The sequence below is a fragment of the Salmo salar genome, chromosome ssa05, assembly GCF_905237065.1.
Source record: "Salmo salar chromosome ssa05, Ssal_v3.1, whole genome shotgun sequence".
NCBI classification, from domain to species: Eukaryota; Metazoa; Chordata; class Actinopteri; order Salmoniformes; family Salmonidae; genus Salmo; species Salmo salar.
Window position 1 is genome coordinate 2353903 of NC_059446.1, and position 26142 is coordinate 2380044.

The 26142-nt window shown below is 45.7% G+C and overlaps 1 protein-coding gene across 1 annotated transcript in view; it reads right to left on the bottom strand.

Moving 5' to 3' along the window:
- Positions 1-13905, bottom strand: part of LOC106604099 (transcriptional regulator ATRX) — a 115636-nt gene extending 101731 nt beyond the window's left edge. Inside the window, exons 1-4 of the mRNA XM_045719390.1 lie at positions 13680-13905; positions 8726-8907; positions 8362-8497; positions 69-167 (exon numbers count right to left, since the gene is read on the bottom strand). Coding sequence (XP_045575346.1) covers positions 69-167; positions 8362-8497; positions 8726-8902 — 412 coding nt within the window. The 5' untranslated portion in view covers positions 8903-8907; positions 13680-13905. The remainder of the gene's footprint in view (positions 1-68; positions 168-8361; positions 8498-8725; positions 8908-13679) is intronic.
- Positions 13906-26142: the final 12237 nt, after the last annotated feature.

Here is a 26142-nt window from a genome sequence, read left to right on the forward strand (position 1 = left end):
AAAACCTTGGGGGCTTCTCTGACTATCCCCTGGTTGGTAGCAGTGTGGTATATAGTGAGGAGACGAACCTGTCTTTCTCCGGGAGAGGTCCACTCGGAGCTTCATGGCTCCTCTGCTCTTGTCCTCCTTGTTGTCAGTCCCAGCAGGAGGCCGCACAACCAACACCCCTGAAGGAGAGGACAGGAAATTAGGGTGTCAGCATGCTTCAGTTCGGCTGGCACATAGTAATCTGGTCTAGGGGAACCTAACGAGGGAGCTCCATACTCCCAGAAAAAAACCTTAGTAAATGTTCTCAAAATATACAGTGCATTTCAGAAGGTTTTCAGACCCCTTCACTTTTTCCACATTTTGTTACGTTAAAGCCCCATTCTAAAATGGATTACATTGAGGGGGGGGGAACAATCTACACATAATACCCCATAATTACAAAGCAGACATTAGACATTTTGGAAACGTATTAAAGATAAAAAAATCTGAAATATCACATTTACATAAGTATTCAGACCCTACACACAGTACTTTGTTGAAGCACCTTTAGCAGCGATTACAGCCTCGAGTCTTCTTGGGTATGAGGCTACAAGCTTGGCACATCTGTATTTGGGGAGTTTCTCCCATTCTTCTCTGCAGATCCTCTCAAGCTCTGTCAGGTTGGATGGGGAGCGTCGCTGCACAGCTATTTTCAGGTCTCTCCAGAGATGTTTGATCGGGTTCAAGTCCGGGCTCTGGCTGGGCTTCTCAAGGACATTCAGAGACTTGTCCTGAAGCCACTCCTGCGTTGTCTTGGCTGTGTGCTTAGGGTCGTTGTCCTGTTGGAAGGTGAACCTTCACCCCAGTCGGAGGTCCTGAGCGCTCTGGAGGAGGTTTTCATCAAGGATCTCTGTACTTTGCTCCGTTCATCTTTCCCTCGATCCTGACTAGTCTCCCAGTCCCTGCCACTGAAAAACATCACCACAGCATGCTGTAGGGATGCTGCCACCACCATGCTTCATTGTAGGGATGGTGTCAGGTTTCCTCCTGACGTGAAGCTTGGCATTCAGGTCAAAGAGTTCAATCTTGGTCTCATCAGACCAGAGAATCTTGTTTCTCCTGGTCTGAGAGTCCTTTAGGTGCCTTTTGGCAAACTCCAAGCGGGCTGTCATGTGCCTTTTACTGAGGAGTGGCTTCCGTCTGGCCACTCTACCATAAAGGCCTGATTGGTGGAGTGCTGCAGAGATGGGAGAACCTTCCAGAAGGACAACCATCTCCACAGACGAGCTCTCGAACTCGGAGCTCTACGGACAATTCCTTCAACCTCATGGCTTGGTTTTTGCTCTCAGACCAGATCCCTATGGAACTATCAACTGCGCCACCTTATATAGACAGGTGTGTGCCTTTCCAAATCATGTCCAATCAATTGCATTTACCACAGGTGGATTCCAATCAAGTTGTAGAAACATCTCAAGGATGATCAATGGAAACAGGATGCACCTGAGATCAATTTCGAGTCTCATAGCAAAGGGTCTGAATACAGAGGTAGATAAGGTATTTTATTTTTAATACATTTGAAAACAGATCTAAAAAAATAAAAATAAAAAAGTGTTTTCCTTTGTCATTACGGGGTATTGCGATGTCATTACGGGGTATTGCGATGTCATTACGGGGTATTGCGATGTCATTACGGGGTATTGCGATGTCATTACGGGGTATTGCGATGTCATTACGGGGTATTGCGATGTCATTACGGGGTATTGCGATGTCATTACGGGGTATTGCGATGTCATTACGGGGTATTGCGATGTCATTACGGGGTATTGCGATGTCATTACGGGGTATTGCGATGTCATTATAGAATAAGGCTTTAACGTAAAAAATGTGGGGAAAGTGAAGGGCTCTGAATGAGGGTCAGATGTAATAAAGTAGACATTATGCTCCTCCCACAACCAGTGAAACACCCCCTTTTATAGGAAGACAGAAATTACAGGCTAACAAACAGATCCCATAACCCTCAACAACTGCTATGGAACCCTATTCCCTATTTGTTCAGTACTTTAGACCAGATCCTTATAGAACCCTATTCCCTATATAGTGCACTACTTTAGACCGGAGCCCTATGGAACCCTATTTCCTATATAGTGCACTACTTTAGACGGGAGCCCTATGGAACCCTATTTCCTATATAGTCCACTACTTCAGACCGGATCCTTATAGAACCCTATTCCCTATATAGTGCACTACTTTAGACCAGAGCCCTAAGGAACCCTATTCCCTATATAGTGCACTACTTTAGACCGGATACCTATGGAACCCTATATGGGTATTTTTTAAATATTTTCCTAAACCTCAACTTCTAAACCCTCTCCTGCAACCCGCCTCACCCAATGTGGTGTGGATCTGATTTTATATATTTACCTCAGATCTGGAATCCCTCAACTGAAGCTAGCCAGCTAACTACTTACCAGCTATCAGTCAGACCACTGCTAGTGGTCATCAGCTAACCTTTAGCTCGGAAAGCTCTCGCCAGTTTGAACAACGTGACTCAAACCAGAGCATAATGGACCTATGATTATTTTATATATTTTTTCCCCCCCATATCCCCGGATTCCTACCGCAAACTCTGAACATTTTCATCTGGATCTTCGCAACTAGCTAACCGCAATCCCAGGTGACTACTCCTGGCTAGCGTTTCCATCCCGGAGCAAGCACCAATTAGCCTGAAGCTGGCCCAGCCAGGGCTCCTGTGCTACCACCGAAGCCCACTCCTGGGCTACAATATCCGGACCCCTTCTACTGCCGGTACGGGGCACGGAACCCCGCCGATCCTCTACGACTGGAATACCGACAATCTGCCTGAGGATTCCAACAGGCCCCTCAGGCGCGACATCCGCTGAAGGCCCATTCTGCTAACCACGGCCTACTAGCTATCTAGAGCTACTTGGAACCCTACTAATTCCACGACTGGTCTATCGACGTCACCGCACGAAGAGGCAAAAACAGACTTACCCCATCACAACGTCTCCCGAACCTGCTAACTGCTAACTCTGCTAACTCTAGCTTGCCAGCCCCGGTCTGCTAACTGCTAGCTTGTTTAGCCCCGGTCTGCTAACTGCTAGCTTGTTTAGCCCCGGTCTGCTAACTGCTAGCTTGTTTAGCCACGGCCTGCTAGCTTGTTTAGCCACGGCCTGCTAGCTTGTTTAGCCACGGCCTGCTAACTTGTTTAGCCACGGCCTGCTAACTTGTTTAGCCACGGCCTGCTAACTTGTTTAGCCACGGCCTGCTAACTTGTTTAGCCACGGCCTGCTAACTTGTTTAGCCACGGCCTGCTAACTTGTTTAGCCACGGCCTGCTAACTTGTTTAGCCACGGCCTGCTAACTTGTTTAGCCACGGCCTGCTAGCTTGTTTAGCCACGGCCTGCTAGCTTGTTTAGCCACGGCCTGCTAGCTTGTTTAGCCACGCCCTGCTAACTGCTAGCTTGTTTAGCCACGGCCTGCTAACTGCTAGCTTGTTTAGCCACGGCCTGCTAACTGCTAGCTTGTTTAGCCACGGCCTGCTAACTGCTAGCTTGTTTAGCCACGGCCTGCTAACTGCTAGCTTGTTTAGCCACGGCCTGCTAACTGCTAGCTTGTTTAGCCACGGCCTGCTAACTGCTAGCTTGTTTAGCCACGGCCTGCTAACTGCTAGCTTGTTTAGCCACAGCCTGCTAACTGTCTGAATCGCAGTGTCCCCAGTCAGCCCAACCACTCACTGGACCCATATGTTCACTTGGCTACGCATGCCTCTCTCTAATATCAATATGCCTCGTCCATTACTGTCCTGGTTAGTGATTACTGTCATATTTCACTGTAGAGCCTCTAGCCCTGCTCAATATGCCTTAACCCACCATGTTGTTCCACCTCCTACATATGCGATGACATCACCTGGTTTAAACGTCTCGTGAGACTAAGATAAGCCTGCAGAGTTCTGTATTACTATCCAAGTCTGTACCCAAACAATTCGAGCTTCTACTTCTAAAAATACACCTTTCCAGAAACAAGTCTCTCACTGTTGCCGCTTGCTATAGACCTTCCTATGCCCCCAGCTGTGCCTTCGATACCATACATGAATTGATTGCCCCCCATCTATCTTCAGAGCTCATGCTACTAGGTGACCTAAACTGGGACATGCTTAACACCCCGGCCATCCTACAATCTAAACTTGATGCCCTCAATCTCACACAAATTGTCAATGAACCTACTAGGTACAACTACAAATCCGTAAACATGGGCACCCTCATTGATATCATCCTGACCAACTCGCCCTCCAAATACACCTCTGCTGTTTTCAATCAAGATCTCAGCGATCACTGGCTCATTGCCTGCATCCGTAATGGGTCTGCGACCATATGACCACCACTCACTGTCAAACGCTCCCCAAAACACTTCTGCGAGCAGGCCTTTCTAATCGACCTGGCCGGGGTGTCCTGGAATGACATTGACCTGTAGAACTAGATATAGTCCTTGGTTCACTCCAGACTGCCCTTGACCAGCACAAAAACATCCTGTGGCGTCCTGCATTAGCATCGAATAGCCCCCGTGATATGCAACTTTTCAGGGAAGTCAGAAACCAATATACACAGGCAGTTAGAAACGCCAAGGCTAACTTTTTCAAACAGAAATTTGCATCCTGTAGTACTAACTCCAAAAAGTTCTGGGACACTGTAAAGTCCATGGAGAATAAGAGCACCTCCTCCCAGCTGCCCACTGCTCTGAGGCTAGGAAAACACTGTTACCACCAATTAAATCCACTATAATTGAGAATTTCAATAAGCATCTCTCTACAGCTGGCCATGCTTTCCGCCTGGCTACCCCTATCCCGGTCAACTGCCCGGCACCCTCCACAGCAACCCGCCAAAGCCCCCACCATTTCTCCTTCACCCAAATCCAGATAGCTGATGTTCTGAAAGAGCTGCAAAATCTGGACCCCCATACAAATCAGCCGGGCTAGACAATCTGGACCCTTTCTTTCTAAAATGATCTGCCAAAATTGTTCCAACCCCTATTACTAGCCTGTTCAACCTCTCGTCTGAGATTCCCAAAGATTGGAAAGCTGCCGCGGTCATCCCTCTCTTCAAAGGGGGGGGGACACTCTAGACCCAAACTGCTACAGACCTATATCTATGCTACCCTGTCTTTCTAAGGTCTTTGAAAGCCAAGTTAAACAGATTACCGACCATTTCGAATCCCACCGTACCTTCTCCGCTATGCAATCTGGTTTCAGAGCTGGTCATGGGTGCACCTCAGCCACGCTCAAGGTCCTAAACGACGACATAACCGCCATCGATAAGAGACAATACTGTGCAGCCGTATTCATCGATCTGGCCAAGGCTTTCGACTCTGTCAATCACCACATTCTTATTGGCAGACTCGACAGGCTTGGTTTCTCAAATGATTGCCTCCCCTGGTTTACCAACTACTTCTCTGATAGAGTTCAGTGTGTCAAATCTGAGGGCCTGTTGTCCGGACCTCTGGCAGTCTATGGGTGTGCCACAGGGTTCAATTCTCGGGCCGACTCTTCTCTGTATACATCAATGATGTTGCTCTTGCTGCTGGTGATTCTCTGATCCACCTCTATGCAGACGACACCATTCTGTATACTTCTGGCCCCTCTTTGGACACTTAACTAACCTCCAGACGAGCTTCAATGCCATACAACTCTCCTTCCATGGCCTCCAACTGCTCTTAAACGCAGGTAAAACTAAATGCATGCTCTTCAATCGATCACTGCCCGCACCTGCCCGCCCGTCCAGCATCACTACTCTGGACGGCTCTGACTTAGAATACGTGGACAACTACAAATACCTAGGGGTCTGGTTAGAGTGAACTCTCCTTCCAGACTCACATTAACCTGTTGGGGGTAGGGGGCAGTATTTACACGGCCGGATTAAAAAACGTACCCGATTTAATCTGGTTATTACTACTGCCCAGAAACTAGAATATGCATATAATTATTGGCTTTGGATAGAAAACACCCTAAAGTTTCTAAAACTGTTTGAATGGCGTCTGTGAGTATAACAGAACTCATATGGCAGGCAAAAACCTGAGAAGATTCTGAACAGGAAGTGGCCTGTCTGACAAGTTCTTGTTCATCTTGGCTCTTTTTATTGAAGACTGAGGATCTTTGCTGTAACGTGACACTTCCTACGGCTCCCATAGGCTCTCAGAACCCGGGAAAAAGCTGAATGATATCGAGGCAGCCCCTGGCTGAAAAACATTATCGCCTTTGGCAAGTGGCCGATCAGAGGACAATGGGCTTAGGCGCGTGCCCGAGTCGACCCCATGCTTTATTTTCTTTCGTCTTTTTACCTAAACGCAGATTCCCGGTCGGAATATTATCGATTTTTTACGAGAAAAATTGAATAAAATTTGATTTTAAACAGCGGTTGACATGCTTCGAAGTACGGTAATGGAATATTTAGAAATTTGTCGTCACGAAATGCGTCGTGCTCGTCACCCTTCTTTACCATTCGGATAGTGTCTTGAATGCAGGAACAAAACAGAGGATATTTGGATATAACTATGGATTATTTTGAACCAAACCAACATTTGTTGTTGAAGTAGAAGTCCTGGGAGTGCATTCTGATGAAGAACAGCAAAGGTTATCCAATTTTTCTTATAGTAATTCTGAGTTTGGTGAGTGCTAAACTTGCAGGGTGTCTAAATAGCAAGCCCTGTGATGCTGGGCTATCTACTGAGAATATTGCAAAATGTGCTTTCACCGAAAAGCTATTTTAAAATCGGACATATGGAGTGCATAGAGGAGTTCTGTATGTATAATTCTTAAAATAATTGTTATGCTTTTTGTGAATGTTTATCGTGAGTAATTTAGTAAATTCACCGGAAGTTTGCGGGGGGTATGCTAGTTCTGAACATCACATGCTAATGTAAAAAGCTGGTTTTTGATATAAATATGAACTTGATTGAACAAAACATGCATGTATTGTATAACATAATGTCCTATGTCATCTGATGAAGAGCATCAAAAGGTTAGTGCTACATTTAGCTGTCTTCTGGGTTTATGTGACATTATATGCTAGCTTGAAAAATGGGTGTCTGATTATTTCTGGCTGGGTACTCTGCTGACATAATCTAATGTTTTGCTTTCGTTGTAAAGCCTTCTTGAAATCGGACAGTGTGGTTAGACTAACGAGAGTCTTGTCTTTAAAATGGTGTAAAATAGTCATATGTTTGAAAAATTGAAGTAATAGCATTTCTAAGGTATTTGAATAATGCGCCACAGGATTCCACTGGCTGTTACGTAGGTGGGACGATTTGGTCCCACCGACCCTAGAGAGGTTAAACATCTCCAATCCAAAATTAAATCTAGAATCGGCTTCCTGTATCGCAACAAAGCCTCCTCCACTCATAAAACTGACTATCCTACAAATCCTCGACTTTGGTGATGTCATCTATAAAATAGCCTCCAATACTCTACTCAACAAATTGGATGCAGTCTATCACAGTGCCATCCGTTTTGTCACCAAAGCCCCATACACTACCCACCATTGCGACCTGTACACTCTCATTGGTTGACCCTCGCTTCATACTCGTCGCCAAACCCACTGGCTTCAGGTTATCTACAAGTCTTTGCTAGGTAAAGCCCTGCCTTATCTCCGCTCACTGGTCACCATAGCAGCACCCACCTGTAGCACGAGCTCCAGCAGGTATATCTCACTGGTCACCCCTAAAACCAATTCCTCCTTTGGCCGCCTTTCCTTCCAGTTCTCTGCTGCCAATGACTGGAACGAACTGCAAAAATCACTGAAGCTGGAGACTCATATCTCCCTCACTAGCTTTAAGCACCAGCTGTCAGAGCAGCTCACAGATCACTGCACATAGCCCATCTGTAAACAGCCCATCTATCTACCTCATCCCCATGCTGTATTTATTTATTTATCTTGCTCCTTTGCACCCCAGTATCTCTACTTGCACATTCATCTTATGCACATTCTACCATTCCGGTGTTTAATTGCTATATTGTAATTACTTCGCCACTATGGCCTATTTATTGTCTTACCTTACCTCATTTGCACTCACTGTATATAGACTTCTTGTTTTCTTTTGTTCTACTGTATTATTGACTGTATGTTTTGTTTACTCCATGTGTAACTCTGTGTTGTGGTATGTGTCAAATTGCTATGCTTTATCTTGGCCAGGTCACAGTACCAGATCCCATAACCCTCAACTGCTTCATCACCACCACCACATAAACCTTGAAAATCAACTCAGAACAGACCAACAAAAACATTATTATCCACAAAGTGTGGAAATGCACCTTTTGACTCCACAATGATATTAAGAAGCACTAAAACGCGTGCTGGCCCCAGGTCTAGTGGCCCCAGACCTTACCATCTGAGGCGTCATCTTCCTGTCCACTCTCGTCCGAGGTGTCCGATTCATTCCCTCCAACTTGCTTGGCTGCGACAGAAGGCTTCCTCTTGGTGTGAGAAGAGGAAGGTCTCTCAGTCTCTGTTGAGCTCCCAGCCTGAGGAGCAAACAGTCATCATGAGGAAAAAGCCTTAGAATAGCCCCCCGAGTGATCGGATTGTCCGGTTATCTGCCACAGAAGCTACATTCCGGCAGTATCCCAAATGGCACCCTATTCCCTATCTAGTGCACTGCCGTTTTTGGTAAAACAATGTCTGTGCCCAGGTGGATACATTTTAAAAAAAGTAAGCAGGGGACATAGAAAGACAATCTGAAGTTGACCTACCTCCATTTGGTCTGTAATCGGAAGTTGATCTACTTCCTCCTCCTCCTCCTCCTTCTGGACTGTAATCGGAAGTTGATCTACTTCCTCCTCCTCCTCCTCCTCCTGGACTGTAATCGGAAGTTGACCTACTTCCTCCTCCATCACTTGGTCTGTAGATTCAGCTGAGGCCTTACTCATTTTACCTGCCAATAACAAGAAATCCCACTATTAAGGTCTGAAATTATACACATTAGCTCCCAGTAATTTATTGGGTAAATCCCCAACGTTTCAGCATCACTGTGTCTTCTTCAGGGTGATGTCATGTATACTTGAACCAGGTTATGTAGACAAACAGTGCAATTAGTGCAACCAATGACAATAGAGAGGGGTGTGTCCTAATGATTAAGTTAATTACAATGAATTGAGTGAAAAAGTTTTTTTTTGGTTAAACAATCGTTTATGGCTTATTAAATATATTAGAGTTATATGGAAACATAATTGAATATTGTACATAATATTAGGATCAACATACATTGTTGTTTCATTGAATTTCACAAATTTTTAACCGTTTCCTATTTCATTACATGTAATCTTTTGATTCAACTATAATAAGCATCATCAACTGGGGGAAATATATTAGGTGATAAGCTGTAGAAAGAATATATCCATTTACAAAACTTGTTCATAAGAAGGGCCTGAGATCAAAGTCAATATTCAGACCACTAGGGGTCAATGTTTTTAGACGGGATCTCCAGTAAGCCTCCCTTTGTAGTAGTAGGATCTCCGTGTTTACCTCCTCTCCTTGGTGGAGCAACATGCTCACTGCCTGTGTATTGGAGGGAGGTGATTGGATGGTTAGCTTCAACGAAGTGAGCTGCTATTGGACAGTCAATGTCCTCACGCCTGATTGAGCTGCGTTGTTTTAATTGTCTTTTCGTTTGTCCTACGTTGGCTTTTCCACACCAACACCCGATGAGATAGATTACTACCTTGGTCTTGCATGATAATCTAACAGGGATTTTTCAACCTGTATGTGGCCATCTGAAGGCTGTTTTTAATAGTGCTATTGCTATTGCGCATGAGCCACATTTGTAGTTCCCGTTTGGAACGGGTGTCAAGAGTGTCTGAGCTCAGGGGGCAGGTCAGATCTCACCAAAATATCTCCAATATTGTGACCGCCAGCCGGGGGGGGGGTCCTGACACACCGCCAGCCGGGGGGGGGGCTTCCACCATTGTTTATTTATTATGTAAACTTGGGAAATTAGCAACCCTGGGCACTAGCTAGAAAGTATAAATAAAATTGTATTCGTCACATGCGCCGTAAACAGGTGGAAACTAAAAATGAAATTCTTACTCATGGGCCCTTCCCCAACAATGCAGAGAGAAAGAAAATATATTATTAAAAGGTAAAACAATAATATACACACAGGGTACCAGGCTATATATACACAGGGTACCAGGTTATATACACAGGGTACCAGGCTATATATACACAGGGTACCAGTACTGAGTAATGATGACCAGGCTATATACACACAGGGTACCAGGCTATAGACACACAGGGTACCAGGCTATATACACACACAGGGTACCAGGCTATATACACACACAGGGTACCAGGCTATATACACACACAGGGTACCAGGCTATATACACACACAGGGTACCAGGCTATATACACACACAGGGTACCAGGCTATATACACACACAGGGTACCAGGCTATATACACACAGGGTACCAGTACTGAGTCGATGTGCAGGGGTACCAGGTTATAACATGGCTATATACAGGAAGTACCAGGGGTACGAGGTACCTGAGGTAGATGCAGGGCATTTGCAAAGTATTCAGACCCCCCTTCCCTTTTTCCACTTTGTTACATTACAGGCTTATTCTAAAATTGATTAAATAATTTCCCCCCCCTCATCTACACAGAATACCCCATAATGACAAAGCAAAAACAGGTTCAAATATTTTTTTTTTAAATACAGAAATACCTTATTTACATAAATATTCAGACCCTTTGCTATGAGACTTGAAATTGAGCTCAGGTGCATCCTGTTTCCATTGATAATCCTTGAGATGTTTCTACAGTTTGATTGGAGTCCACCTGTGGTAGATTCAATTGATTGGACATGATTTGGAAAAGCTCACACCTGTCTAAAACCACCGTCGAGCTCCGATACAGGATTGCGTCGAGGCACAAATCTAGGAAAGGTTACCCCAAAAAAATTCTGTAGCACTGAAGGTCCCCAAGAACACAGTGGCCTCCATCATTAAATGGAAGAAGTTTGAAACCACCAAGACTCTTCCTAGTGCTGACCTCCCGGCCAAACTGAGCAATCGGGGGAGAAGGGCCTTGGTCAGGGAGGTGACCAAGAACCCTATGGTCACTCTGACAGAGCTCCAGAGGTCCTCTGTGGAGATGGGAGAACCTTCCAGAAGGACAACAATCTTTGCAGCACGTCACCAATCAAGCCTTTATGGTAGAGCGGCCAGAAGGAAGCCACTCCTCAGTAAAAGGCACATGACAGCCCGCTTGGAGTTTACCAAAAGGCACCTAAAGACTCTCACACCATGAGAAACAAGACTCTGGTCTGATGAAACCAAGATTGAACTCCTTGACCTGAATGCCAAGTGTCACGTCTGGAGGAAACCTTCCACCATCACCACAGTGAAGCTTGGTGGTGGCAGCATCCCTACGGTGAAGCATGGTGGTGGCAGCATCATGCTGTGGGATGTTTTTCAGCGGCAGGGACTGGGAGACTAGTCAGGGTCGAGGGAAAGATGAACAGAACAAAGAGATCCTTGATGAAAACCTGCTCCAGAGCGCTCAGGACCTCAGACTGGGGCGAAGGTTGACCTTTCAACAGGACAAGGACCCTAAGCACACAGCCAAGACAACATAGGAGTGGCTTTGGGACAAGTCTCTGAATGTCCTTGAGTGGCCCAGCCAGAGCCCGGACTTGAACCTGATCTAACATCTCTGGAGAGACCTGAAAATACCTGTGCAGCAACGCTCCCCATCCAACCTGACAGAGCTTGAGGGGATCTGCTGAGAAGAATGGGAGAAACTCCCCAAATACAGATGAGCCAAACTTGTAGCGTCATACCCAAGAAGACCCAAGGCTGTAATCGCTGCCAAAGGTGCTTCAACAAAGTACTGAGTAAAGGGTCTGAATACTTATGTAAACATGATGTAAGTTTATTTTTTAAATAAAATTTGCTAACATTTCTAAAAAAAACAGTTTCTTTGTCATTATGGGGTATTGTTCATAGATTGAAGAAATAAACAATTTAATACATTTTAGATTAAGGCTATAATGTAACAATGTGGAAAAAAGTCAAGGGGTATGAATACTTTCTGAATGCACTGTATGTTCATATAACTAGGAATAAAGTGGCAGATAAACAGTAAAAGCAGTGTACATGACAAGTCAAAAAAAAATCTGTGCAAAAAGGGTCAAGGCAGATAGTCTGGGTAGCTATTTGGATAACTACTGAACAGTCTTATGGCTTGGGGAGGGGGGGGGTAGAAGCTGGTTAGGGTGGTTGGTTCCAGACTTGGTGTATCGGTAACCGCTTGCTGTGCGGTAGGAGAGAGAACAGTCTATGCCTTGAGGTGGCTGGAGTCTGGCCATTTTTAAGGCCTTCCTCTGACACCGCCTGGTATACAGGTCTTGGATGGCAGGGAGCACAGTCCCAGTGATGTACTGGGCTTTAAGCACTACCCCCTGTAGCGTCTTCCAACAGTTTCCACCCCCCCCCCCCCCAAAAAAAAACAGTTTCCATCCAGTCAAGATGCTCTCAATGGTGCAGCTGAATAACTTTGAGGATGTGAGGGCCCATGCCGAATATGTTCTGCCTCCTGCGGGGGAAGAGGCTAGTTACATGGATAGCTAGCTACCAAACATTACGGCCCGTTTTTTTTGTTTTGTTTAGCTATTCATATTATAAATAACCTAACAAAATGTTAGGTAGATATCTAGCAAACTAACTTCGTAAAATTAATTTACAACAGCTCGTTGTAAAGAAAGAAAAAGACCCAGAGCGCTAGCTAGCGAACGGTTTACCTCTACGGCCCCGTTAGCCATTAGCTAACTAAGCTAATCCATTGACATTTTGTGTTATTTTAGGCGTGAAGCGATTCTGTTGCTTTATCTCTCGAAAGCATCGCTTTTCTGTGTGGTTTGAGTACATTAACTAAGCATGGATCGTGTCTGTTTCCAGGGAGGCTATGTGGCATGTAGAGTACATTAAAACAAACCAGGCCAAATGGGAGAGAAACGGTCTACAGAAACCGGGCCTCATCCCATCAAATGCTAACGAACTAGATAAACGGGTTAGCTATCGAGCTATTTAGCATGTGCAGGTAAGTCAACCAGACAAAGTTATATGAGATCAACAAAACAGACATCACTGCAGCATGGCATGGCTTTCAGACATTCGTTCCCCGGGCAACACTGCAGTCCCAGTGCATTCAGAGCCATGCACCGAGAGCCATGCACCGAGAGCCATGCACCGAGAGCCATGCACCGAGAGGCATGCACCGAGAGCCATGCACCGAGAGGCATGCATCCGTTCATCCCCTCCCCCAGAATGAAATGTAAAAAAAAATATATCACATTAGTTAGCATGCTAGTTAGCAAGTAAACTGCAACTAGCTGATACATTTCAAAAGACACAACACAGGTGGAATTGTTTCGCGCACAATAGTTTTGTGATAGTGAGTCTTTACGAAATGGTAAATGTTCTAATAGTGGATGGATAGCTAGATAGATAGATAGTTACTAAAATCCCCCCCAGTAGAGTTTCTCCATACTGTAGCTAACTACGTTGCTGCGTTGGGGGGGATACAATGTGCCGGTTTCCGCTGCGTAACACCGTTACATAGCTAACCAGCTAACTAGCCTAGCACAGCGTTTCAATGCAAAGTTACCAACGTTAGGAGGGAAAAAGCCGAATATTACACATACCTTCTGTACTCTGTCGGCATTTCTTCAAAGACTGAAGACACGTGTAGTTATTGGCACGTCGTCCCGGAGATAAATATAAAACACAATGTTAATTCCCAGTAGTTTGTATTTTAGGAAAGAGAAAAAACATATATATATAGAGAGAGTATTGAAGCAACCCTGTTCACCGGAGACAAAGCAAAGTCGCCATCATACCGGATGGCTGGAGACGCGCTAAAATGGCGCATTTAGCACACATCATATCGACCATCCTATTGGTTGTTGACTCAGGACATTCTGGCTTTCCGATTGGACAAAACGTTTTGAGCGTTCCCATAGGTTTAGAATTTAGTGCGTACTAAAATCTCTTAATATCTACTGGTGATTTTTTGTTGTGTGTGTGTGTGTGTGTGTGTGTGTGTGTGTGTGTGTGTGTGTGTGTGTGTGTGTGTGTCCGTCCGTCCGTCCGTCCGTCCGACCTCTTTGCTCTGGTTTTTATTTGTTATTCATTCATGAATAATACACACAGAGGCAGGTACCATCACACTGTACACATTCTACAATGGAAATGCCACATGCATACCAGTACACACTACTTACTCTGATATTCTGAGCCTCCCATAGACGCAGGCTGAATTCTGGTCTCAGTCTTGAATTCAAACTCTATTGTACTAGATTCTAAACTATATTGCTTTCTAAACTATATTGTACTAGATTCTAAACTATATTGTACTAGATTCTAAACTATATTGCTTTCTAAACTATATTGCTTTCTAAACTCTATTGTACTAGATTCTAAACTATATTGCTTTCTAAACTATATTGTACTAGATTCTAAACTCCATTGCTTTCTAAACTATGTTGTACTAGATTCTAAACTCTATTGCTTTCTAAACTATATTGTACTAGATTCTAAACTATATTGTACTAGATTCTAAACTATATTGCTTTCTAAACTATATTGTACTAAATTCTAAACTATATTGCTTTCTAAACTATAGTGTACTAAATTGTAAACTATATTGTACTAGATTCTAAACTATATTGTACTAGATTCTAAACTCTATTGCTTTCTAAACTATATTGTACTAGATTCTAAACTATATTGCTTTCTAAACTATATTGTACTAGATTCTAAACTATATTGCTTTCTAAACTATATTGTACTAGATTCTAAACTATATTGCTTTCTAAACTATATAGTACTAGATTCTAAACTCCATTGTACTGAATTCAAACTATATTGAACTAGAGTCTAAACTATATTGCTTTCTAAACTATATTGTTCTAGATTCTAAACTCTATTGTACTGAATTCAAACTATATTGTATTAGATTCTAAACTCTATTGCTTTCTAAAGTTGACTCTGGTCTATTGTGCTGCCAAACTTATTCCCCACTCAGAGCCTGGCCTGTCCCCTCAGGTAGGCCTATGTATTCCCCACTCAGAGCCTGGCCTGTCCCCTCGGGTAGGCCAACATATTCCCCCACTCAGAGCCTGGCCTGTCCCCTCGGGTAGGCCAACATATTCCCCACTCAGAGCCTGGCCTGTCCCCTCAGGTAGGCCTATGTATTCCCCACTCAGAGCCTGGCCTGTCCCCTCAGGTAGGCCTATGTATTCCCCACTCAGAGCCTGGCCTGTCCCCTCAGGTAGGCCTATGTATTCCCCACTCAGAGCCTGGCCTGTCCCCTCAGGTAGGCCCTACAAAAAGTATGTTATAAAACCAGGACACACTATTCTGAGGGATGAGCCTGAGGGATGCTTGGAGAGCCTGAGGGATGCTTGGGAGCCTGAGGGATGCTTGGAAGAGCCTGAGGGATGCTTGGATGAGCCTGAGGGATGCTTGGAAGAGCCTGAGGGATGCTTGGAAGAGCCTGAGGGATGCTTGGAAGAGCCTGAGGGATGCTTGGAAGAGCCTGAGGGATGCTTGGATGAGCCTGAGGGATGCTTGGAAGAGCCTGAGGGATGCTTGGAAGAGCCTAAAAACCCTCCCTGGACTACCAACCAACCACACTGACTGAGCCCAATGTCCATTCGAAACTAGATTGCATTGAGTTTGCAGGGAGTCTGAACAATTTTTATTGGTGATTTGATAGTCGGGATCTTTTGTACTGAGAAAGATGATCTGTGAACTTTTATCTTTAGCACAAAGGGGAGCTGATTTGGTTATAGAGGAAGCAGATGTTGACAGGGTATTAAAACGAATATCCGTCAACAAAGTCACTGGCCCAGATAACATCAGCAACCATGTTCTGAAAAATGTTCTGAAAAATCCTGGCGGTGTGCTCTGTGAGCTTTTCAAATCGCTCACTGAGGGAGCACACAGTACCAGCTCTGTGGAAATCATCCATTGTATTCCCAGTGCCCAAGAAGAGCCGTCCTGTTGCCCTCGGCGATTATAGCCCTGTTGCATTAACACCTGTCATAATGAATCGTTTGAGTGCCTGGTTCTCTCCCATATGTAATGATTGTTATTTTGTTCTCTCTCTCTCTCACTCTCTCACTGTGAGCCATCATTACAGAAGGAGTGTGCTGTGGTGAACCTTTATCTCAGTCTGAAGATATCTTGGACTTGTTCTTGCCGGACAGACCTGTGGTGGCAGAACCCTACCCACTGGCACCTATATTCTACATAGTCCTCCCAGAGCAGCTTTTAGTTTTTAATAATAATTAGGTGTGTGCTTATATTTGTCCTATTTCACACATGTACAAGTCGGTATTAATACATGTGTGAATTGGAAATGTATTTTTGCATATCCCAATGTAACGGATGTGAAATGGCTAGTTAGTTAGCGGTGGTGCGCGCTAATAGCGTTTCAATCGGTGACGTCACTCGCTCTGAGACCTGAAGTGGTTGTTCCCCTTGCGTTGCAAGGGCCGCGGCTTTTGTGGCGCGATGGGTAACGATGCTTCGGTGGGTGTCAGTTGTTGATGTGTGCAGAGGGTCCCTGGTTCGAGCCCGGGTTGGGGCGAAGAGAGGGACGGAACCTACACTGTTACACCAACTCCCTCCGAGACACTTTTGGAGGCTCCTAAAACCCTCACAAACGTCTACAGATGCACCATTGAGAGCATCCTGTCGGGCTGTATCACCGCCTGGTACGGTAATTGCACCGTCCACAACGGCAGGGCTTTCCAGAGGGCGGTGCGATCAACCCAATGCATTGTCGGAGGCAAGGAAGATCATCAAGGACCTCAGCCCACTTGGGCCACGGCCTGTTCACCCCGCTGCCACCTAGAAGGAAAAGACAGTACATCAAAGCTTTGGGTCAAGAGACCGATAAACAGCTTCTATCCCCAGACCATCGGATTGTTAAACAGTCACGACTAGCCTGCCACAGCCCAGGACCCTGCCCTGAACCTTAGTCACTGTTACCAGCCAGCTACCACTTAGGTACTCTACCTTGCACCTCAGAGACTCAGGATGCTTTGTCCTATGTACATAGTCAAAACAAAATGAAATTGTATTAGTAACATGCGCTGAATACAACTGGTGTAGACCTTACAGTGAAATGCTTACTTACAAGCCCCTAACCAACAATGCAGTTAAAAAATATGCATAAGAATCAGAAATAAAAGTAACAAGTAATTAAAGAGCAGCAGTAAAATAACAATAGCGAGACTATATACAGGGGTACCGGTACAGAGTCAATGTGGAGGCTATATACAGGGGGTACCGGGACAGAGTCAATGTGGAGGCTATATACAGGGGGTACCGGTACAGAGTCAATGTGGAGGCTATATACAGGGGGTACCGGTACAGAGTCAATGTGGAGGCTATATACAGGGGGTACCGGTACAGAGTCAATGTGGAGGCTATATACAGGGGGTACCGGTACAGAGTCAATGTGGAGGCTATATACAGGGGGTACCGGTACAGAGTCAATGTGGAGGCTATATACAGGGGGGTACCGGTACAGAGTCAATGTGGAGGCTATATACAGGGGGTACCGGTACAGAGTCAATGTGGAGGCTATATACAGGGGGTACCGGTACAGAGTCAATGTGGAGGCTATATACAGGGGGTACCGGTACAGAGTCAATGTGGAGGCTATATACAGGGGGTACCGGTACAGAGTCAATGTGGAGGCTATATACAGGGGGTACCGTACAGAGTCAATGTGGAGGCTATATACAGGGTATTACGGTACAGAGTCAATGTGGAGGCTATATACAGGGGGTACCGGTACAGAGTCAATGTGGAGGCTATATACAGGGGGGTACCGATACAGAGTCAATGTGGAGGCTATATACAGGGGGTACCGGTACAGAGTCAATGTGGAGGCTATATACAGGGGGGTACCGGTACAGAGTCAATGTGGAGGCTATATACAGGGGGTACCGGTACAGAGTCAATGTGGAGGCTATATACAGGGGGTACCGGTACAGAGTCAATGTGGAGGCTATATACAGGGGGTACCGGTACAGAGTCAATGTGGAGGCTATATACAGGGGGTACCGGTACAGAGTCAATGTGGAGGCTATATACAGGGGGTACCGGTACAGAGTCAATGTGGAGGCTATATACAGGGGGTACCGGTACAGAGTCAATGTGGAGGCTATATACAGGGGGTACCGGTACAGAGTCAATGTGGAGGCTATATACAGGGGGTACCGGTACAGAGTCAATGTGGAGGCTATATACAGGGGGTACCGGTACAGAGTCAATGTGGAGGCTATATACAGGGGGTACCGGTACAGAGTCAATGTGGAGGCTATATACAGGGGGTACCGGTACAGAGTCAATGTGGAGGCTATATACAGGGGGTACCGGTACAGAGTCAATGTGGAGGCTATATACAGGGGGGTACCGGTACAGAGTCAATGTGGAGGCTATATACAGGGGTACGGTACAGAGTCAATGTGGAGGCTATATACAGGGGGTACCGGTACAGAGTCAATGTGGAGGCTATATACAGGGGGTACCGGTACAGAGTCAATGTGGAGGCTATATACAGGGGGGTACCGGTACAGAGTCAATGTGGAGGCTATATACAGGGGGTACCGGTACAGAGTCAATGTGGAGGCTATATACAGGGGGTACCGGTACAGAGTCAATGTGGAGGCTATATACAGGGGGTACCGGTACAGAGTCAATGTGGAGGCTATATACAGGGGGGTACCGGTACAGAGTCAATGTGGAGGCTATATACAGGGGGTACCGGTACAGAGTCAATGTGGAGGCTATATACAGGGGGTACCGGTACAGAGTCAATGTGGAGGCTATATACAGGGGGTACCGGTACAGAGTCAATGTGGAGGCTATATACAGGGGGTACCGGTACAGAGTCAATGTGGAGGCTATATACAGGGGGTACCGGTACAGAGTCAATGTGGAGGCTATATACAGGGGGTACCGGTACAGAGTCAATGTGGAGGCTATATACAGGGGGTACCGGTACAGAGTCAATGTGGAGGCTATATACAGGGGGAACCGGTACAGAGTCAATGTGGAGGCTGTATACAGGGGGTACCGGTACAGAGTCAATGTGGAGGCTATATACAGGGGGTACCGGTACAGAGTCAATGTGGAGGCTATATACAGGGGGTACCGGTACAGAGTCAATGTGGAGGCTATATACAGGGGGTACCGGTACAGAGTCAATGTGGAGGCTATATACAGGGGGTACCGGTACAGAGTCAATGTGGAGGCTATATACAGGGGGTACCGGTACAGAGTCAATGTGGAGGCTATATACAGGGGGTACCGGTACAGAGTCAATGTGGAGGCTATATACAGGGGGTACCGGTACAGAGTCAATGTGGAGGCTATATACAGGGGGTACCGGTACAGAGTCAATGTGGAGGCTATATACAGGGGGGTACCGGTACAGAGTCAATGTGGAGGCTATATACAGGGGGTACCGGTACAGAGTCAATGTGGAGGCTATATACAGGGGGTACCGGTACAGAGTCAATGTGGAGGCTATATACAGGGGGTACCGGTACAGAGTCAATGTGGAGGCTATATACAGGGGGTACCGGTACAGAGTCAATGTGGAGGCTATATACAGGGGGAACCGGTACAGAGTCAATGTGGAGGCTGTATACAGGGGGTACCGGTACAGAGTCAATGTGGAGGCTATATACAGGGGGAACCGGTACAGAGTCAATGTGGAGGCTGTATACAGGGGGTACCGGTACAGAGTCAATGTGGAGGCTATATACAGGGGGTACCGGTACAGAGTCAATGTGGAGGCTATATACAGGGGGTACCGGTACAGAGTCAATGTGGAGGCTATATACAGGGGGTACCGGTACAGAGTCAATGTGGAGGCTGTATACAGGGGGTACCGGTACAGAGTCAATGTGGAGGCTATATACAGGGGGTACCGGTACAGAGTCAATGTGGAGGCTATATACAGGGGGTACCGGTACAGAGTCAATGTGGAGGCTGTATACAGGGGGTACCGGTACAGAGTCAATGTGGAGGCTATATACAGGGGGTACCGGTACAGAGTCAATGTGGAGGCTGTATACAGGGGGTACCGGTACAGAGTCAATGTGGAGGCTATATACAGGGGGTACCGGTACAGAGTCAATGTGCATATATAGGCACCGGTGTCGAGGTAATTAAGGTAATATGTACATGTAGGTAGAGTTATTAAAGTGACTGCATAGATGATAACAACAGAGAGTAGCAGCTGTGTAAAAGAGGAGGGGGGGGGGGGGCAATGCAAATAGTCTGAGTAGCCATTTGATTAGATGTTCAGGAGTCTTATGGCTTGAGGGTAGAAGCTGTTTAGAAGCCTCTTGGACCTAGACTTGGCGCTCTGGTACCGCTTGCCGTGTGGTAGCAGAGAGAACAGTCTATGACTAGGGTGGCTGGAGTCTTTGACAATGTTTAGGGCCTTCCTCTGACACCGCCTGGTATAGAGGTCCTGGATGGCAGGAAGCTTGGCCCCGGTGATGTACTGGGCCGTTTGCACTACCCTCTGTAGTGCCTTGCGGTCAGAGGCCGAGCAGTTGCCATACCAGGCAGTGATGCAACCGGTCAGGGTGCTCTCAATGGTGCAGCTGTAGAACCTTTTGAGGATCTGAGGACCCATGTGAAATCTTTTCAGTCTCCTGAGGGGGAATAGGTTTTGTCGTGCCCTCTTCACGACTGTCTTGGTGTGTTTGGACCATGTTAGTTTGTTGGTGATGTGGACACCAAGGAACTTGAAGATCTCAACCTGCTCCAATGCAGCCCCGTCGATGAGAATGGGGGCGTGTTCGGTCCTCCTTTTCCTGGTGATCAGGCCTACCACACGTGTCATTGGCAAACTTAATGATGGTGTTGGAGTCGTGCCTGGCCGTGCAGTCATGAGTGAACAGGGAGTACAGGAGGGGACTGAGCACGCACCCCTGAGGGGCCCCTGTGTTGAGAATCAGCGTGGCAGATGTGCTGTTACCTACCCTTACCACCTGGGGGCAGCCCGTCAGGAAGTCCAGGATCCAGTTGCAGAGGGAGGTGTTTAGTCCCAGGGTCCTTAGCTTAGTGATGAGCTTTGAGGGTACTATGGTGCTGAACGCTGAGCTGTAGTCGATGAATAGCATTCTCACATAGGTGTTCCTTTTGTCCAGGTGGGAAAGGGCAGTGTGGAGTGTGATTGAGATTGCATCATCTGTGGATCTGTTGAGGCGGTATACAAATTGGAGTGGGTCTAGGGTTTCCGGGATGATGGTGTTGATGTGAGCCATGACCAGCCTTTCAAAGCACTTCATGGCTACAGATGTGAGTGCTACGGGTCTGTAGTCATTTAGGCAGGTTACCTTAGTGTTCTTGGGCACAGGCACTATGCTGGTCTGCTTTAAACATGTTGGTATTACAGACTCGGACAGGGAGAGGTTGAAAATGTCAGTGAAGACACTTGATAGTTGGTCAGCACATGCTCACAGTACACATCCTGGTAATCCGTCTGGCCTTGTGAATGTTGACCTGTTTAAAGGTCTTACTCACATCGGCTATGGAGAGCGTGATCACACAATCGTATGGAACAGCTGATGCTCTCATGCATGTTTCAGTGTTATTTGCCTCGAAGCAAGCATAGAAGTAGTTTAGCTCGTCTGGTAGGCTCATGTCACTGGGCAGCTCTCGGCTGTGCTTCCCTTTGTAGTCTGTAATGGTTTGCAAGCCCTGCCACATCCGACGAGCGTCAGAGCCGGTGTAGTAGGATTCAATCTTAGTCTTGAGTCTTATATTGACGCTCTGCCTGTTTGATGGTTCGTAGGAGGGCATAGCGGGATTTCTTATAGGCGTCCGGATTAGAGTCCCGCTCCTTGAAAGCGGCAGCTCTACCCTTTAGCTCAGTGCGGATGTTGCCTGTAATCCATGGCTTCTGGTTGGGGTACGTACGTACGGTCACTGGGGACGACGTCATCGATGCACTTATTGATGAAGCCGGTGACTGAGGTGGTAAACTCCTCAATGCCATTGGAGGAATCCTGGAACATATTCCGACCACTTTTTTTTATTGATCTAGTCACTGGTGCTTCCTGATTTAATTTTTGATTGTAAGCAGGAATCAGGAGGATAGAATTATGGTCCGCCGCCCCTTGTCTTACCAGACGCCGCTGTTCGATCCTGCCGGTATAACCAGCCAGCTGTATGCTGATAGTGTCAAATTCAAATCAAATGTATTTATATAGCCCTTCTTACATCAGCTTCTAGAAGAGAGAACGCAACACCCTGCTACAACTTAACTCTCCGTGGTGTGAAAGAGGTATGGAAGTGTAGGTGTGAGTAAGGATGACAAAAAGCCAGAAAATACCGTTAACAGGGAATTTATTCCTTCACGCGGTAAGGTTGGGGAAAAGGGGCTGGACGGAACCAAAGCAAAGAAACTAAATATCAAAGCCCCCTCTCCTACCTTACCTGCCTACCCACTACTTACCTAACTAGCACCACCTGGTGCACTAACCAAAATACAGGGGATGGTCCGCCCAGGTCTTACCTGCCTACCCACTACTTACCTAACTAGCACCACCTGGTGCACTAACCAAAATACAGGGGATGGTCCGCCCAGGTCTTTCCTAGTGTGCATAGACAGTAAACTACTACGGGTATATGTATGCCCGCGGGCCTCTTGCCTAAACACTCCCTAGGTGCCTTCCCCTTCCCCCCTCTGGGAACAAATGAAACAGAATTACACAAATGTCTTCACAACAAACTGAGAAAAAAAAAACACTAACTCAGGACATTAAAGAAGCCTCTCTCCGAGCAACAAACTAACGCAGAACATTACAATCAGCTCTCACAGCAACACAGTACTTACTGTCTTAGCAACCACCAACATGCTATAACTCTCAACCATTACCTCTGTGTCTTTTTTCTGAGCAACAGAACTGGGGCTTATATAGCTTCAGAAGAAGTTAGTAATTGGAGACAGCTGCGTCCTGACGAGGGGGGCGGGGTCAGCTCTCCAATCATCAATGTTGATTGACCAATCAGCTGCTCGAAGAGAATTTCAGGAATCCATTTCCTGAAATACATACATAATACACAAACCACAACACAGAAACTGGGGAACGTAACACGGCTGATACCTCAAAGTGCTGCACAGAAACCCAACCTAAAACCCCAAACAGCAAGCAATGCAGGTGTAGAAGCACGGTGGCTAGGAAAAACTCCCTAGAAAGGCCAGAACCTAGGAAGAAACCTAGAGAGGAACCAGGCTATGAGGGGAGGCCAGTCCTCTTCTGGCTGTGCCGGGTGGAGATTATAACAGAACATGGCCAAGATGTTAAAATGTTCATAAATGACCAGCAGGGTCAAATAATAATAATCATAGTAGTTGTAGAGGGTGCAACAGGTCAGCACCTCAGGAGTAAATGTCAGTTGGCTTTTCATAGCCGATCATTGAGAGTATCTCTACCGCTCCTGCTGTCTCTAGAGAGTTGAAAACAGCAGGTCTGGGACAGGTAGCACGTCCGGTGAACAGGTCAGGGTTCCATAGCCGCATGCAGAACAGTTGGAACTGGAGCAGCAGCACGGCCAGGTGGACTGGGGACAGCAAGGAGTCATCAAGCCAGGTAGTCCTGAGGCATGGTTCTAGGGCTCAGGTCCTCCGAGAGAGAGAAAGAAAGAAAGAGAGAATTAGAGAGAGCATATTTAAATTCACACAGGACACCGGATAAGACAGGAGAAATACTCCAGATGTAACAGACTGACCCTAGCCCCCCCGACACATAAACTACTGCAGCATAAATACTGGAGGCTGAGTATTTATTGTTCAGCCACGTCTCCGTGAAGCATAATATATTACACTTTTGAATGTCCCGTTGGTAGTTTAATCTTCCGTGTAAGTCATCTATTTTATTGTCCAAAGATTGCACGTTTGCTAGCAGAATGGAAGGAAGTGGGGGTTTATTTGATCGCCTACGAATTCTTAGAAGGCAGCCTGGACCCATTTTCTCCGCCTCCTCTTCACGCAAATCACGAAGACCTCGGCCTGTTCCTGAGAATGCAGTATATCCTTCGCGTCAGACTTGTTAAAGGAAAAAAAATGATTCTGCCAGTCCGTGGTGAGTAATCACAGTCCTGATGTCCAGAAGTTATTTTCGGTCATAAGAGATGGTAGCGGCAACATTATGTACAAAATAACTAAGTAAAAAAAAAAAACAAGTTGCAAATAAACAAACACAAAACACAATTGGTAAAATGTCTGTCTTCTTCTCCGGCACCATCATTGAACACTGGTCACTTTAATAATGTTTATATACTGTTTTACACACTTCATATTGTATGTACAGTTGAAGTCGGAAGTTTACATACACGTATATTGGAGTCATCAAAACTCGTTTTTCAACCACTACACAAATTTCTTGTTAACAAACTATAGTTTTGGCAAGTCGGTTAGGACATCTACTTTGTGCATGACACAATTCATTTTTCCAATAATTGTTTACAGACAGATTATTTCACTTATAATTCACTGTATCACAATTCCGGTGGGTCAGAAGTTTACATAGACTAAGTTGACTGGTGCCTTTAAACAGCTTGGAAAATTCCCAAAAATTATGTCATGGCTCTAGAAGCTTCTGATAGGCTAATTGACATCATTTGAGTCATTTGGAGACGTACCTGTGGATGTACTTCAAGGCCTACCTTCAAACTCAGTGCCTCATTGCTTGACATCATGGGAAAATCTAAAGAAATCAGCCAAGACCTCAGAAAAAGAAATTGTATACCTCCACAAGTCTGGTTCGTCCTTGGGAGCAATTTCCAAACGCCTGAAGGTACCACGTTCATCTGTACAAACAATAGTACCCAAGTATAAACACCATGGGACCACACAGCCGTCATACCGCTCAGGAAGGAGATGCGTTCTGTCTCCTAGAGATGAACGTACTTTGGTGTGAAAAGTGTAAATCAATCCCAGAACAACAGCAAAGGACCTTGTGAAGATGCTGGATGAAACAGGTACAAAAGTATCTATATCCACAGTAAAACAAGTCCTATATCGACATAACCTGAAAGGCCGCTCAGCAAGGAAGAAGCCACTGCTCCAAAACCGCCACAAAAAAGCCAGACTACGGTTTGCAACTGGACATGGGGACAAAGATCGTACTTTTTGTAGAAATGTCCTCTTGTCTGATGAAACAAACATAGAACTGTTTGGCCATAATGACCATCGTTATGTTTGGAGGAAAAAGGAGGCTTGCAAGCCGAAGAATACCATCCCAACCGTGAAGCACGGGGTGGCAGCATCATGTTGTGGGGGTGCTTTGCTGCAGGAGGGTCTGGTGCACTTCACAAAATAGATGGCATCATGTGGCAGGAAAATTATGTGGATATATTGAAACATCTCAAGACATCAGTCAGGAAGTTAAAGCTTGGTCACAAATGGGTCTTCCAAATGGACAACGACCCCAATCATAGTTCCAAAGTTGTGGCAAAATGGCTTAAGGACAACAAAGTCAAGGTATTGGAGTGGCCATCACAAAGCCCTGACCTCAATCCTATAGAAAATGTGTGGGCAGAACTGAAAAAGCGTTTGCGAGCAAGGAGGCCTACAAACCTGACTCAGTTACACCAGCTCTGTCAGGAGGAATGGGCCAAAATTCACCCAACTTATTGTGGGAAGCTTGTGGAAAGCTACCCGAAACGTTTGACCCAAGTTAAACAATTTAAAGGCAATGCTACCAAATACTAATTGAGTGTATGCAAACTTCTGACCCACTGGGAATGTGATGAAAGAAATAAAAGCTGAAATAAATAATTCTCTACTATTATTCTAACATTTCACATTCTTAAAATAAAGTGGTGATCCTAACTGACCTAAGACAGGGAATTTTTACTAGGATTAAATGTCAGGAATTGTGAAAAACTGAGTTTAAATGTATTTGGCTAAGGTGTATGTAAACTTCAACTGTATATACTGTATTATAGTCAAGGCTCATCCTATATAACTACTGCTGGACACACATTTTCTATTCATATACAGCCTATAGTGTTTATACACACCATTATACCTTCAGTTTATTAGGTACACCAATCTAG